Source organism: Littorina saxatilis, linkage group LG1 (assembly GCF_037325665.1).
Source record: "Littorina saxatilis isolate snail1 linkage group LG1, US_GU_Lsax_2.0, whole genome shotgun sequence".
NCBI lineage: Eukaryota > Metazoa > Mollusca > Gastropoda > Littorinimorpha > Littorinidae > Littorina > Littorina saxatilis.
The window spans coordinates 42,711,784-42,728,033 of record NC_090245.1 but is presented as its reverse complement, the minus strand read 5'-3'; the positions used below and the strand labels follow the sequence as shown (position 1 = coordinate 42,728,033).

At 41.8% G+C, this 16,250-nt stretch overlaps 2 protein-coding genes across 2 annotated transcripts in view; one reads left to right on the top strand and one right to left on the bottom strand.

Annotated features, from left to right (window-relative positions):
* LOC138970316 (uncharacterized) overlaps positions 1-5,115 on the bottom strand; it is a 41,274-nt gene extending 36,159 nt beyond the window's left edge. The window contains exon 1 of the mRNA XM_070342797.1: positions 4,749-5,115. The gene's annotated coding sequence lies outside the window, so the exon portion shown is untranslated. The remainder of the gene's footprint in view (positions 1-4,748) is intronic.
* Positions 5,116-6,754: 1,639 nt separating this feature from the next.
* Positions 6,755-13,044, top strand: LOC138970306 (NEDD8). Its single transcript, XM_070342788.1, has 5 exons — positions 6,755-6,891; positions 7,778-7,795; positions 9,462-9,491; positions 12,311-12,393; positions 12,830-13,044. Exons 1-5 carry the CDS (start codon positions 6,874-6,876, stop codon positions 12,918-12,920), a joined length of 240 nt encoding a protein of 79 aa, XP_070198889.1. The 5' UTR covers positions 6,755-6,873; the 3' UTR covers positions 12,921-13,044.
* Positions 13,045-16,250: the final 3,206 nt, after the last annotated feature.

The window sequence follows — 16,250 nt, the reverse complement described above, 5'->3', positions numbered from 1 at the left end:
CCGCAAGCCGCAGGACCTTCTTCAAGAGAAGACGCAGAACATGAGTCAGTCAGTGCTGCAATAGCCCATCTACGTGCGACTCAAACAAAGGCCAGGTCTGACACAGACAACGAGGACGAAGAAGAAACAGATTTCGAGGGTAGTCTCGCTTCACAGATGAGCCCCGTCAATGACAGTTGGTCATCTACGAATGCCGATGACGGCGTTGCCCCGTCTACAAGAGAAGACGACGCAATATCTGAAACTGTAGATCCACTGACAACGCACGTAGCTCTGATCAACACGCGTAGAGAAGAAGCAAGAAAGGGACAGGATAAGAGCCGAAGTGAAATGCTCAGGCGAACGAAGCAAAGGCTGTCACCTTTTCAGGTCGGAGATGCCGTCCTCATACCAGTTTCAGAATTTGATCGAGGACGCCTTGATAGCAGAAACATTCCAAGTGTAGTGGTTGAAGTGACACCCAGAGAAACTTACCGGATTGGCACCGAGCACGGCACTGTGAATACCACATTCAGCCGATCCGAGCTGTTAAAAGGTGATAGCAATATCGTCAGAGATGTGAACCCCGAACTGATATCGGTGAGGCACCTTGCAGGTCTGCACTCCGCTCATGGCGGACAAGGGTGTTCCAAGTGCTCTTGCGGGTCAACCTGCTCATCAAAACGATGCACATGCAAGAAATCCGCCGTGAAGTGCAACAGCCACTGCCACCCAAGAAACGGGAAATGTACCAACAAATAAGACGTCGTGGAAAGTTGTGGTGTTACCTTACTTGTAACATTACACATGGATGATACATTATACTTACCTTAGACACGGATATTACATGTCGTTTTGAGCAATTACAGTTTTCCTACTTTTTCGACTTCTCTTGTCCCTGACGTTTCGTGGGACTGACGTTGTGACGTTGTGGCGTAACATCACTTGCGTTGCACATAAATGGTCTTGATCAATAATACTATTTTCAGTTGTTTCTTGTCCTTGTATTTTCCTGGAACGTTATGGTAGCTTATACTCACCTTAGACACGAATATTACATGTCGTCTTGAGCAATTGCTGTTTTCCTACTTTTTCGACTTCTCTTGTCCATATTCACCGATCTACCTTCCTCTGTCTCATTTATTCAGTCAACTCGTGACAAATCGGCTACTGAAAATTCTGTTGTACCAAAACCTGTTTAAAGTTGCCGAATTCGTGAAATCGACAAAATCGTCGATTTCGTGAAATCGATTGCCGATTTCGTGAAATCAGTTGCCGATTTCACGAATTCGACAACTTTAATCAGGCCTTTCACAATTTCGGCAATAGCCTGCCGAATTCGCGTTCTCGGCAAGCGATTGCCGATTTCACGAATTAGGCAAATAGGTTGCCGATTTCACGAATTCGGCAATTACCAGATTTCGTTACGACACATACAAAGCGGTACGTGGTACACCTGAGTACGCGCTGGACTCGTCAGTATTCAGAATCGTTTCCACAGTATACTATTCCATGTGCAATCAATATATTTGCTGATTATAAAAGTAAAGGGGAATGAATTACATTTCAAATAACTGGTTTTACAATATATGGCCTCATCCCAAAGATCTGCACTAAAACAAAAAACTTTCATTCAGAATCTTCTATTTCTCCAGCACATGTGACAGAACGCTACCCCCCCCCCCCCCCTCCAACCGCTTCCCAAAACAATTACACCCCCTATCCCCCTCCCCCCTCTGTCACACCCCCCCCCCCCTGTCACACACCCCCCCCCCCCTCCATCCAATAATTGTCAGCAGAAACAATGACTGCGCGACATTTAAACAGGAACACTTCCTAGTTAGATGTAAATAGACAGTTGTTTATTTAGCATTATCTAACTGATTTATTGCGCAATGTGCGTGCTTTGTGTGTTCTTGTAAGTGTGTGTTTGTGTGTTCGTGTGTGTGTGTTCGTGTGTGTGTGTGTGTGTGTGTGTGTGTGTGTGTGTGTGTGTGTGTGTGTGTGTGTGTAGAGAGAAAGAGAGAGAGAGAGACTAGAGAGAGAGAGAGAGAGTGAGTGTCTGCGTGTGTTTGTGTGTGCGTGTGAGAGAGTCTCTCTGTCTCTCTCTGTCTCTGTCTCTCTCTCTCTCTCTCTCTCTCTCTCTCTCTCTCTCTCCCTCCTACTCTCTTTTTCTCTCGCTTCAGTTGGAATTGAATAAGGCAGTATGGATGTTTAAGATCTATCACATAGAATACCTCTTTACTTAAAAAAAATCTCTGATTAAAAGGTCAACAAATAGGTCTGGTTTCAATAAGGTACTGACACCTTTACCAAGCATTTATTTATTCAAGAGATCTACTAGCGTAGTGTTCTGAGGCTCAGTAGTCTGGAGTTCACGTCCGCACACTCTTATTAGCATAACAACAACGTTCAAACAACAGTTGCACAAACACCTTACTAATACACAAAGTAACACTTGAAATGCCCGATGGATTCTGTGTTTCCCCAAAGCACCTCTAATAATGAAATTAAAGGCAAAAATCATTTCTTTATCATTTTCACAATTATGTTCATCAATCCTGCATAGTGCGCTTAACATTAGGCCGTTGTTTGTGGCAGTGTATATTTATTGCAGAGCCTGTTCTCTGAGCGCATACTATTACATTACCATTTTATCTTATACATGCTGACCTTTTTTGGTTGTGTGTTTGTTTGTTTGTTTGTTTGTTATTTGTCTGTTCTTCTATCTGTTTGGTTTCCGTAAATGTTTTATTTGAATGCTTTTTCGCTCGTCTGTGTGTATGTTTGGTTGGTTGGTTGTTTCCTTGCTTAATATTGACATATGTCATGTAAAAACAATTCTTTTATGTATATATCCGGATAGATTATATTGAAGAATTAGCATAGGTATTTATTACTTTTGTTCGTGTTTGTTTGCAACAGATGTTTTCTTGTTGTCTCCAGTTTTACGTCGTAGTTTTAGCAGGGACAGATTGTAAGACTAAGCATAAGCCTAAACTCTCCAGCCTTGAGTAATCAAGATTGCTCGTTCGTTTGTTCTCTCTCTCTCTCTCTCTCTCTCTCTCTCTCTCTCTCTCTCTCTCTCTCTCTCTCTCTCTCTCTCTCTCTCTCTCTCTCTCTCTCTCTCTCTCTCTCTCTCTCTCTCTCTCTCTCTCTCTCTCTCTCTCGTGTTTTTGTTTGTGTTTATGTTCGTGTTTTTAGTTTTGGACAAGTGTCGAGATTGTGAGCCATGTACTCCTCAAAATATTTAGTATTGCATCATTTTGGGACAAAATGAATCAAGTTTGAGCTGAAATCGTCGTGTTCAGTAGCCCGGTTGACCTTTCGTGGACAATATCCCTTTAATTGTAACTGCATTAGCAGAATTGTTCAGAGCTGATTTGTCGACAAAAACAACCCATGCCCTTCCCTGTCCTTTCACTTAAACAATTTGGGGTTTTTAATATGCAATTGTAATGGCAAAAAAAAATCGTAAAAATTACGCACAGTTAGTTTGTAAACGGAAGTCAGCTTGAAGAGCCTGTATGCGGAATTACTTTTTGAAGTGGCTTAATAGATAACAAACAGCTTTTAACAGAGTGCGTCGATCAGTTGGGAACTACGGTCCGATTGAAATAGTGCCAAAACTGACGCGGCAGTTCCTCTCCTGTTATGCGTATTACTAAAATGTCTGTCGAAAAAAGTCTTACCCGGGCTATTGTTCGATATCACTGCAAAGGACGAGATCCAATATAAGATTTTTTTTCGGTCAGTGGCTTGTACTGATAAGCACGTAACATCTTGTCAGAATATTCTGTTTATCCATTTTGTTTTATTCATGTTTTTAGTCATTCATTTCTTTACTTGAGTCAATGCGAAAGGGTCTACTCTGCTTTTCTTACGTGAAGTGGTTTTCCCAGTGCATGTACAGTACCAGTTTCTCTTGTAGGTCAAAAGGCAAACCCGAATCGAGGACAAGCGTCGTAGAATTCAAAACTGACAACAGAACATTCTGATTTTACCGAGAGCGAAAACAAAGATCCCAGAGGGGAGTCGAGAGGGGGTGGGAAGCGGGATCCGGTTTTACCAAATTGTTTTAATTCACTTTTGGCACTAAAGGCAGTGGGTTTTACACACATACGGCGAATAATTTATTGTACGTTTTCGTGCACAGAATCAGTAGCTCCAAGCCGGCCTTGAAAAGAAGAAACTGAAAGACAACGAAAATATTATCTGTTGTAATCTAGCATTTGAAGGGAGTATTTTATTGAGTTATTGAGTCTCTCGGCCTTGAGAGAAAAAGGACTTTTGCTGAGTAATAGGGGGGGGGGGTCGGGGTTCCTGAGCCCCCCCCCCCCTCTTAATCAGCAAAAGTCCTAAAGGGGGGGGGGGGGGGGGGGGCAGGCTTCAAAAACCCAGGACCCCCCCCCCCCCCCCCCCCCCCATAGATTCAGCCCTGGTCAACTTACGTAGCAGATATACAGAGCGATATACTCATAAAGAGTACGTTGCTGTCTGTTACTTTCTCGGTCCCCTTATACGTAAAAAAAAAAAGAAGAACTTGAGAAAGTAACAATATTCGGCACCCATACAACACCTCAGTGTCAGCGATAGTGAATCAGTTCCTTATCATTTCAGTGTCAGGAAAGACTGCTTACGTGACAAACACTAATTAAACATACCTCTGCAGGGAGAGTAAGCTGACACAAACACATATATATTAACCCATTAAAACATACCTCTGCAAGGACAAAACGCTCACACAAACACTCACTGACTAAACATACCTCGGCAATATCGTCAACTATTCCGCAACATGTCCGTGTTGGATCACTGCCGATGAATCGCGGTTCCGGTGAAATCACAGGGAATTATATACACTCCGACGGTCACTGACGACACCGTGTTTAGCTCATGGCGAAGTCCATACCACGATTACCTGCATTTTGCGGTGATTACTTTTGTTCACCTCTGATCTGAAAAAAGCCCACTGATTTCGAATCCTCTGCTGGTAAAATGTCGAAGTCTATCGTAGCATGAAACACTGACTGTTTGGACGAAGCCGGCACTGCTACCTAAACTAAAAGTTAAACTGGGTTTGCACCTATCAAAGGGCCTACATTTCACACGTCACGCTGCGCAACTTGAACTGAAAACATGATCTGCGGTACGAACATTGTTTGCACTGGAGACGAGGAAGTAATATACCCCACCAAGAGCCGCTGGAATTTTGTTTAAATGATACAAGACATGCACAGGCACCTGAAGTGTCATGGACAGATTGTGTCTGACTCGGGTTTACTATAGGTATAGTGCAAAGCCGAAAACTTAACTGTCACTCATCATTGTATTGGTGATGACGTTCACGGTTGGTACCTGTACTTTGCTTTTGCAACTGAACACCAATCCCTTTCTCTTCAGTCCCCCCGTTTAAGACCTTAAACTAGGCCGAGAAAATCAGGCATTGGAGGAGTCATAAAATGGAGAGAAAAACGGAAGTAAGTTTAATATTGTCCTATCCGAGAACTTCAAACGTGCTTTCCTTTGTTGTAAAATAAACAAATAAATAAAATGAATAAACACATTAAAAAAATTAAATTAAAAAAAGAATGATAACAAAAAGGGACCACCAATTAATCTTCTAAGACCACTGCGTGTAAGATGTCTGTCGCGGTATCTGCAGTAGAACATCAAATACATCCGATGAGTTTGACAGTGTTCAGTCTTTGTTATTTCTTGGTCTGGAAATTTCACCTGGTTCTCGTTTAACCGGCTGACTGAGAACAGCCGGGTCTGTAAATCGGCCCCTATAAATTACCTCACAAGAGAGAAACGAGTCAAATCAGTCGCAGTGAAGCCGTCGAGCATATGAGATTGACCGTTATCAGTTGTGCAATTCAAGTTAATTACTGTGCACCTCTAATCTCTATAACCGGTGCCTGCAACGGCGCTGTCGGACCAAAAGTAGAGCGGCTGACAGTTCGGGTGCCTGTGACTGATTTCACTCCCTGCATCACTGCATCACTGGCAAGAATTCCACTGGCATTTTTTCCCAGTCATGGTGCGGGGGTACGTGGGCATCATGAATTGCTTTGGAGATAAATCGCATTAAAGAACTAATTGCCGTAAATATATTCATAATTGCTACCACCAAGGTATTCTCGGCTTCTGCACAACATATGCATTTTGCCAGGTGCCAGTGGACCTGGATACAACTTGATGCAATTACCGTGACTGACACACTTACTGACACACGAAAAGGCCGAGAGGAGGCTCGGACCGGGTTAAACTTGATGATCAGAAAAGCGGGCCGGTTTCCCATCAGTGAAACAAGGCACACACACAGGCACACACACTGACACCGTACACACACACACACCGCCACACACACACACCGCCACACACACCGCCACACACACACATACACACACATGTACACACATACACACAATACATCATAAACACACGCACACACACACACATCATAAACACACATACACACACACACAGTCACACACACAGTTGCGCCGGACTGAGTTCACAGTTAGGCCAGTCGGAGCGCGGGGACTGAGCTTGGAATTGCTTTTTGAAGGGAAAGACGGAGAAAGGAAGAGGATCGCCACTATCACGAACGACAACTAGGATGTGTTGTGATCGATTTAAAGTGATTCTGGACCACCACCCCCCGACCCTCTCTCTCTTCTGTGAACATTCTAAACCTAAAGCAGTAAATGCCGTCTGCTGTGAGCCTGTGAATGCGCATGCGTTGTTCCTCACTTCCCTCAGAGTATTCCAAAGTATCCAATCAACTTACGATTTATTTCCGGAAGTTAAGTCACCGGAAGCAGATAACTCCTGTGTCATTTTCAGAATTTGTTCGCCGCAGTTTGTGTGCTGTACAACTAAAACATCATGCTTATTAAAGTCAAGGTGAGTCCTCATTCGTCAATTACTGTCCAAGCGGACAAAGACAGTTGAGTAGTTATCCTGAATACAAAAGACTCATTTCTGATTTCAAAACTAAAAAAATGGGGAAACTACGTTATAAATCGTCTAAGGCTCGAGTACAGATACTCAACTCAACTGCACACACTCACAGTCTCATAGTCAGATACTCTGTCTCTGTACCTTTTCAGTCTTGGTGACAAGAAATTCCTTTGAAAAAGTATTAGGGGACTATGTCAGATTGTATATACTTTTCTTTACTAGGGAAAATGGTGACTCACGCCGAGATGTCCGCATTCTCACTAACTTTAGTTTGCAACGAACATCAGAAATCTCAAAAATGTAAACTGTCAAGTGCAGTACATTTTGTACCGTGTGATGTTTGGTCTCTTGCTTATTTACGTACTTATTTTATGATAACTTACAACACAGAATGAAAGTGGTATGACTTAGGTAGCAATATCATGATTTGTTTATCTTGAACATTAGTGTTGTAAATTCATGGCTCACTTAGTCAGGGATGGCCAAATCTGAAACATTTAACTCGCCACTGGGGCGAGTAACTTCAAGAACTTCACTAAGCGACCACTACACACTAAAATTATCAGTCACATAGATTTACAAAATGGCGGTGATACGAAAGACAACTGAGCTACTGGCGACTCCAAGTGGAGGGAATTGTACAACTAAAAATGGCCAACTAAAAAAGTAAAAGACTTTTGAGATCTGTGACTGTGTGAGTGTGATGGTGAGCCAGATTGTTTGTTGTGCCTTTAAACCATCATCATGTATCATTTTGTAATGAATATATCCTTATTATTTATATCTTGACATGCAGTTAATGACCTCTGAATTTTTTCTTTTGTTTCAGACCCTGACGGGGAAGGAGGTCAGTGCATGCAGTTCTTAGTTTTTGAAGTTCTTTGCAGTACTTATATGTAGTGAGATATGTATTACTTTAGAAGTGCACACAGATATGATTATGAATCTCATACCAGCAGCATAAGGGTCCGACATTGGCCATACTATACAGTCATACATTAAAACTTCAAATTTGAGTCATTTTGGCTGAGACTGGGCCTTGTGTGTATGCACAAACACAGAAGATTCTTGGAAAAAAACTACTCAATGATGAATGATATTTGTTGACCGACATGTTGGATAGAGTGTGGTTTATATAGCCTTTGCCATTAAAAACGCGACAAACGATCGACGGAGGTTTTTATGTTACTGGTTATAGCAAGCACCTGTGGTTTAGACTTCGTCAAAAACAAAAAAAACCTGCACGGAAAACTCATGCAAGAAGACACATAAAACACGTGGTGTTTCATTGAGTACAAAATTGAAACGAAACAGCTGGAGTTATGAATGGGTTATAGTGTCGAGAACTGCACGTGCTTTCCATTATCGGTACTTACAGCTTCAAATCAACACAAGTTGTGGCCGAAGCAACCGACAGTGGCATTGACAGTAATAAAGGTCACAGGTTTTGAGTGAATGAAACGTTTTACTGAATTAAACGCCACGTGTTATACGCGTCTTCTGACATGAGTTTTCCGTGCACTTATTTGTTTTTGACGATGTCTAAACCACAGGTGCTTGCTATAACAAGTAACATAAAAACCGCCGTAGATCGTTTGTCGCGTTTTTAATGGCAAAGGCTATAGTTAAAAATACATTATCTAATTCTAAAGAGATACATGTGCAGGTGACTTTTCTGATGACTTATCTTTTTACCTTACTACTTCTGTCTGAATGCTGTAGTGTAAAGAAAACTTACCTCAGTAACTTCTTGAAGCTGAATTGTGCTCAAAATGTCAATTTATCTGTGATCATTTTACCTCAATAGACAATTCTTATACTCGCCTTGTGTTATGCTTTAGCTTACACCAGGGTAATTATGCAGCCTATCCAGGTTTCCCAATTGCTTCGTTTCCGACCGATTTATGTGGAGCACGTGATGCGCACAAAAAATATTGGCGGTCTAGAAGTGTCGTCTGCGCAATCAATCAATCAATCAATCAATGACGCTTATATCGCGCATATTCCGTGGGTACAGTTCTAGGCGCTCTGCAGTGATGCCGTGTGAGATGAAATTTTATACGGCCAGTAGATTGCAGCCATTTCGGCGCATATTTACCTTTCACGGCCTATTATTCCAAGTCACACGGGTATAGGTAGACAATTATTAACTGTGCCTAAGCAATTTTGCCAGGAAAGACCCTTTTGTCAATCGTGGGATCTTTAACGTGCACACCCAATGTAGTGTACACGGGGGGGGAGGGTTCGGACACCGAAGAGAGTCTGCACACAAAGTTGACTCTGAAATAAATTTCCGCCGAACCTGGGATCGAACTCACGCTGACAGCGGCCAACTGAATACAAATCCAGCGCGCTACCAACTGAGCTATATCCCCGCAATGATCGTGGCGGCTTTCTTGACCGCCAAGGACGACCACGCACGTTGTGAGACGTCATTCGTTAGACCTCAATTGTTTTTATTTTCAAGGGCCCATGTTACATAATAACGTTTCTTTGTGTTTTGTTTTTTTCAGATTGAAATTGACATCGAGCCCACAGATAAGGTGAGCTAATAGGCATTTTCCGGAAATAACTCCGTCAGGATTTTCAAGCAGCATGGGAGAGATGCCTCAGATGGTAGGTCTGAGTCCGTCAGCAGCGTGCTGTTGCTTCACCACCCTTTGAAAAGCTTTCCTCGATGTCTGGGGCGCCTAATCTGTTGCACAACTTGAAAATCCTGTCAGAGTTATTACCGAACACTTTGTGACCTTCTACCCATGTGAATCATCTTCAGATCTCCATAGGCCTATGTATCCAAGCTTTAACATGAGATGAGAGCACCAGCTTCCATTTCCACGTACCAAAAAATCTTGTTTGGCTTCTTTCTGTCAGAAGTGGCAATGTTTTGCTTGTTTCATGTTTTTCTTCAAACCTGCAATATTAATTTGTCCGTTTGCTAATGATTGTAATTTTGTTAAGTTTTAACGGGATCTTGACTAAACAGGGGCAGGGGTATAGCTCGGTCTGTAGCGTGCTGGCTTTTAAATCAGATTGTCAATGTGGTTAGAACCCCAGGTTCTACCAGAGATTTGATTTCCAGTCATTTCTGTGCAGTCTCTCTTTGGTGTCCAGACATCTTATGTGCACGATAAAGATCCCAAGTTCACAACGAAATCTCAGCCTTGGAAAACAGAAACAGAAAATGGTTAGCGCCATACTGTATAGCAGCTCGCTTTCCCCGGGTTAACATTGCAGAACTAGTCTATATATACCGAGCAACAAAAGAAACACGAATTTTCTCCAGAAAAACGTTGAATCAAAATTTTAAAATGTCACTTCTCATAAACGTAACATCGAAACGAATCAAAATCACGGTGGTATGTTCCCCGCACACAGTTCTTGGCTATGGCATAGTCTTTTGCTGCCACGGGCAAAGGGAGCCTCTGCAGATGGTCAGTACGGTGTGTGACCTCCATGGATGTTGATGACGGCCTGGCAGCGGCGCCTCATGGAGTGAATAAGTCGGTTGATGGCGTCTCTCGAGATGTTGCACCAGGCATTGATAAGGGCCTGACGCAGTTCTGTGGCAGTTCTTGGTCCTGGGCGTAACTGGTTGACCTTTCTTTGAAGTTGGTCCCAGAAATGTTCAATAATATTCAAATCTGGGCTGAGGGCGGGCCAGGCCATGATGTCGATGTTATTGTGCTGCAGGAAGGCCTGGGTGACCCTGGCTGTGTGCGGGCGAGTGGAAAAAGGGCACAACATGAGGCTGTAGGATCTGGTCAATATAACGCTGTGCTGTGATGCCGTTTCCCCGACCAGGACCAAGATTGTTGAAAAACACAGGTCCCAGGGATTGGTTGAGGCTGATTCCACCCCAGACTATGACGTTTGGTCCACCCTGGGCATTGTGTTCCATGACGCAGTCACCAGCATAGCGTTTACCTCTTCTTCACCACACTCTGACACGCCCATCAACATGACTAATGCAGAAACGGCTCTCATCGGTGAACAGAATGTTTCGCCATTGTCTCCAGTTCCAGTTGATGTGATCCTGGGCCCATGCGATGTCTCTGAGTGAGGACTGGTCCTCTAGCGGGATGGCAGTTTTGGAGGTCTCGCTCAGCAAGTCTTCTGCGTATTGTCTGGCCACTGATAGGTCTCTGGTGGTTACCGACGGTGTTCCTGGCTGTTTCATTGGCTGTATGGAATCGGTTTCTCAAATGATGACGCAGGATCTGGCGATCTTGTCTCTGTATGGTAACGCGAGGTCTTCCACTTAGTTGTGTATCAGCAGTGTTTCCAATGTTGACAAAACGTTGCTGAAGGCGATATACTGTTGACAGATGCACATTGAAAGCGACTGCTACCGCTTCTGGGTCATCACCAGCCGATAATCGACCCACTGCCCTCTCGTGTTGTTCTGGTGTCAATCTTGGCATCTTGATTCTGTCAAAAGTTAGACTGGCAGTAAGCGTGCCATGGTCTCTTTTTATTACTAATGCATCAGTGAACACATCTCACACATGAGGTTTCCCCTACTCCGCTTGCATGTGCTGTAAGCGCGCATCATGTGTTTCACGTGGAAACTGCTTGTCCCGTGCGTTGAGACAGCAGCAACGGGAAAATATTCACACAACAGCTTTCTTACACATGACTGCATAGTGCATCTATATCCCAAACATTGTCACTCTCAGATTAACTGCGTTTTTTGAGTCACTTGAGAAAAAGTGACTCTATGTAATCGGTCAGTGTTAGTCTGTCCGGCCGGCCGGCCGGCCGGCCGTCCGGCCGTCCGTAGACACCACCTTAACGTTGGACTTTTCTCGGAAACTATCAAAGCGATCGGGCTCATATTTTGTTTAGTCGTGACCTCCAATGACCTCTACACTTTAACGATGGTTTCGTTGACCTTTGACCTTTTTCAAGGTCACAGGTCAGCGTCAAAGGAAAAATTAGACATTTTATATCTTTGACAAAGTTCATCGGATGTGATTGAAACTTTGTAGGATTATTCTTTACATCAAAGTATTTACATCTGTAGCCTTTTACGAACGTTATCAGAAAAACAAGGGAGATAACTAGCCTTTTCTGTTCGGCAACACACAACTTAACGTTGGGCTTTTCTCGGAAACTATAAAAGTGACCGGGCTCAAATTTTATGTGAACGTGACTCATTGTGTTGTGAATAGCAATTTCTTCCTGTCCATCTGATGCCTCATATAATATTCAGAACTGCGAAAGTGACTCGATCGAGCGTTTGCTCTTCTTGTTTAAAATCAAAATATCGAAAAATAATTCGCGTTTCTTTTGTTGCTCGGTACGGTATATATGTGATTACCTCACCTTAGCCCACTCAACCTTATATGAAAATTGTTGACAGGTGGAGCGAATCAAAGAGAGGGTTGAAGAGAAAGAGGGAATTCCCCCACAGCAGCAGCGTCTGATTTTCAGTGGAAAACAAATGTAGGTACATGTACTTTATATTGTCCTGCAAGTGTAAGTGAATATTATTGATAAACGGACATTTCCGATATAATATATATTATTATGTTTCTTTGTGATAAACCATATTCTCACATATGCTCATGAGGGGGCAAGTGATCACTTATTGCATCTTTCTCTAAGTGTCAGAAAGACAAATAAATCTTGTTCACTAATTCTTTATAAAATCATTCATGTTGTTTCAGTATGTATCGTTTTGTATGTCTTGTTTGTACACACAAAAGATTTCTTAACTCATTGCTAACTGAAATCAGCTTTGTATTTTTCATTAAATTAAATGACTAACCTTTCTCATTTTTGTTTTCCTTCCAGCTGTAACTTGCATGAATAACATTAACACTTCATGTATTGACAGGCTGTTATTTATGGCAAGCTACTTTTTATCTTCCTTTTTCAGGAACGATGAGAAGACAGCGCAGGATTACAAAGTGATGGGAGGATCAGTGTTGCACTTGGTGTTAGCACTACGAGGAGGTTTCTTCTCTTAGTCCTTCCTTGGGTCAGCCTTGTTCCCCACAGTCTTGTCTGCCTGCCCCCTGCTTCTCACTTCTGTCTGTTCATGGCTGTTTTACCAAAAGAATGGGATCCTGGGTTCTCTTGGAAAGAAAGAAAGTTAGACTTCAGTGTGGGGAAAAAATACCCGATGAGTAATCCTGTAATTGTAAATGCCAATTTGAATTTCCTTCGCTTTCTGTTCATAGCACAGTCCAGGGGTAACAAGGCACAAGCACACCTGTGAGGTTAGAGGCGTTGTTGTGTTTGGTTTGTAAGAAAGTTTCACCAGATAACTTGTCTTCAGATTCTGAACCTGATATGAGTCCTATGGTTGAGATTTGATCAAGAGTGAAAGTGAATTGTGTATGACCCCTTTCCCTGGTTTAAAAAAAAGCGAGTGCATGTGTGAGTGACAAGATTTTTCTGTTTCTTTTCAACCTTATAATTTTACTTCAGGATGAACTTAGGCAATAAATCCATAACAGAAGTCTACAGTTTAAGCATCACTTTTTTGATCAAACATTTCAGCTAAACTTATCATGTGTGGCGAAGAATATGTTATCTCACATAAACAAAATAAAGCTGTTAAAGAAGAACTATACATGTGAATATCCAGATTTGACCATGGAAAAGATTTATGTTTAAAAATCTAAACGGACATAATAATTTACTTAAAGAAAAATATGTGTGAGTGTCTGGATTTGACTTTGATCATAGAATTGATATTTTCTAAATAAGTCAGAACAAACTGAGAATTTTCCCAGAGAAGGAAGGAAGACGTTGGAATGATTGTTCTTGGAGATTGTAATGGTTCAAATGTAAGTGATCTTTTGAAGGCAAGAGTTTGCTGCTTTTGTTTGATGTTGAATTTGAAATGCAGATGTCATTAAATGTTATTAAAGAATGAGACCAATTGTTGTTTTGATGTTGTAGATACCATGTTGAATGGAAGCTTAATATTGCACTTACAACGAGCTTTTACAGACATACAGAAACAAATATTTACACATCTTTCACTCATTTATTTTATGATTGTGATCTGATAAACAAAGGGAAATAAGCGCTCTACATTGAAGTTTGTGTGTAGATACAGTGGAATCCGCTTTATAAACACACGGTTAATAAGGACAGCCGCTTTTAAAATACACTTTAGTCGGATCCGGATTTATCACTATATGGCCCATGTAATAATCCTTCGGTTAATAAATACAAAAATCCGGTTAATAAAAACAGTTTGTTGGCGAAATTGGGTATTTTTTCCGTGCTGGGACGCTCACTTAACACGGAGCGATATCTACTCACCCGACAGACGATGCAAGCATTTGCTGAAGCTTAGTGAGCTAAGTTCAGCGAAAATTGTGATTTAGGAAGGAAACGAGATCACAAGAATTAGATCACGTTTGCATTCTCTCCTACACGTATAAAGCTCGCAGTTTTGAACATGGCGTCCAAGGGCACAAAGAGAAAAAGAACAGAAATGACGGTGCAAGACAAGGTTCAACTTCTTGATCGCTTCCATAGTCTGACAGCAAAGACTGTTCGGGAAGCTGCAACTTTTTTGGATGTCTCGTATTCGTTTCTGTACCAATCGATAAAAAAGGAAAAGGAAATTTGGGATTCGGTTGCAGAAGGGTCAACGCCAAAGCAACGAATAAATTTGGGATTCGGTTGCAGAAGGGTCAACGCCAAAGCAACGAATAAGACAAAGAAGTGGGAAAGACAAAGAGACTGAAGATGGTTTGCGAAAGTTTGTTGTCCACTTGCAATCACGCAACGCACCCATCAGCGGGATCGCTTCCTTCACAGGAGAGAACATTCTTTTTTTTCTGTTTGATTTTTTTTTTTAAATTCGGTTAATAAAAACTTTGGTTAATAAATACAAATTTGCCCAGTCCCGATGTGTTTTTATTAAGCGGAGTCTACTGTACTGCAATTAACAGGTGTTTGCACTAAAAGAAAACAATCAAGTTTTATCTCCCACTTGCAAACAAGCTTTTGCAGACAAAAAAAATAAAAATATTTACACATCTTTCACTCGTTGTTTTTCTGATTGTGATCTGATAAACAAAAGGGAAGTAAGCGCTCTACATTGAAGTTTGTGTGTAGGCACTGCAAGTAACAGGTGTTTGCACTAAAAGAAAACAACCGAGTTTTATCTCCTAATAGTATCAATTGGATTTTTAGTGTTAGCCTACTGCAGCATAACTACTGCTTTTGAACACTAATATTTAAAATCTGCAATTAGCACAAACTTGGAACTCTTCTCTGTAAAAATAGCTTATTGAGCGATGATGCATGTACTGACAATCAAAAGAAGTTGATATAAAGATTGTTTTACGTTTTTATTTCACTAGTCTTTCCAATAAGTATTGCAGCATAGAGAATAAAGTGCACATTTCAACATTTGCTGGACATTTTACAAGAACAAATACTTGCAAAATATTGTACTAAGACCAAAAACTACATTATTAAGAGTCAACATTACTTCACACTACTGAGGCACACAACACACTGAAGTAAAGAGCAGACTCGTTATATTAAAGCTTCAACAAAACTTGTACAGTACTCCCCGGTTAACGTCACTACCGTTTAAGGTCACACCTCTGAAAACATCAATCAGGGTGTTGGTCCCGACCTAAAGCCTTCTTTGTATGACTAAGAAAACCTCGCTTAGCGTGACCTCGGATACGGGAACACCTCTTTTTAGGTGACCCCCGTTCTGGTCTCTAAATGCAGAAGACCACCGCTTAAGATCAAGCGAAACTGAAACGGAAAAAAAGCTCTCAATTTTGCAGCCTTGACAGAGGGTTTTTTTTCTCCATATGACGTCAAAAGAGAAGTGACGCACAAATGTAAACGTCATCAGATTATTTGGCCCGATTATTTTACAAAGAGAAGGATGAGGAAATCTTTCGCAAATAAAACTTGGAAAATAGTTCCCGCAAAAAAAGTCGCTGAACCAATCAAATTGCCAACGGAAACCACTTTGACAGAGTGAGACCCGTGGATGATGACAGATGTAACTGCAGTGTGCCCGCTCCCCTTCTGCAGAGGCATGAGGCTAGAATTGACCTCATGTTGTAATGCATGTCATAAGCGATATTTGAGTAGTGCCAATTTTAGGCCAAAATAAAAGACATTGTTGAAGATTTGAGATATTTGGAAGCTCTCTCTCTCTCTCTCTTTCGTTCCCCCTCTCTCTCTTCTCTCATGGTCTCTGTTTCTGTCTGTCTCTCTCTCACTCTCAGTCTCCGACCCCTCTCCTCTCTCTCTTTCTCTCTATCTTTGCCCCTCTGGCCATCTCTCTCTCTTCTATCATGTCT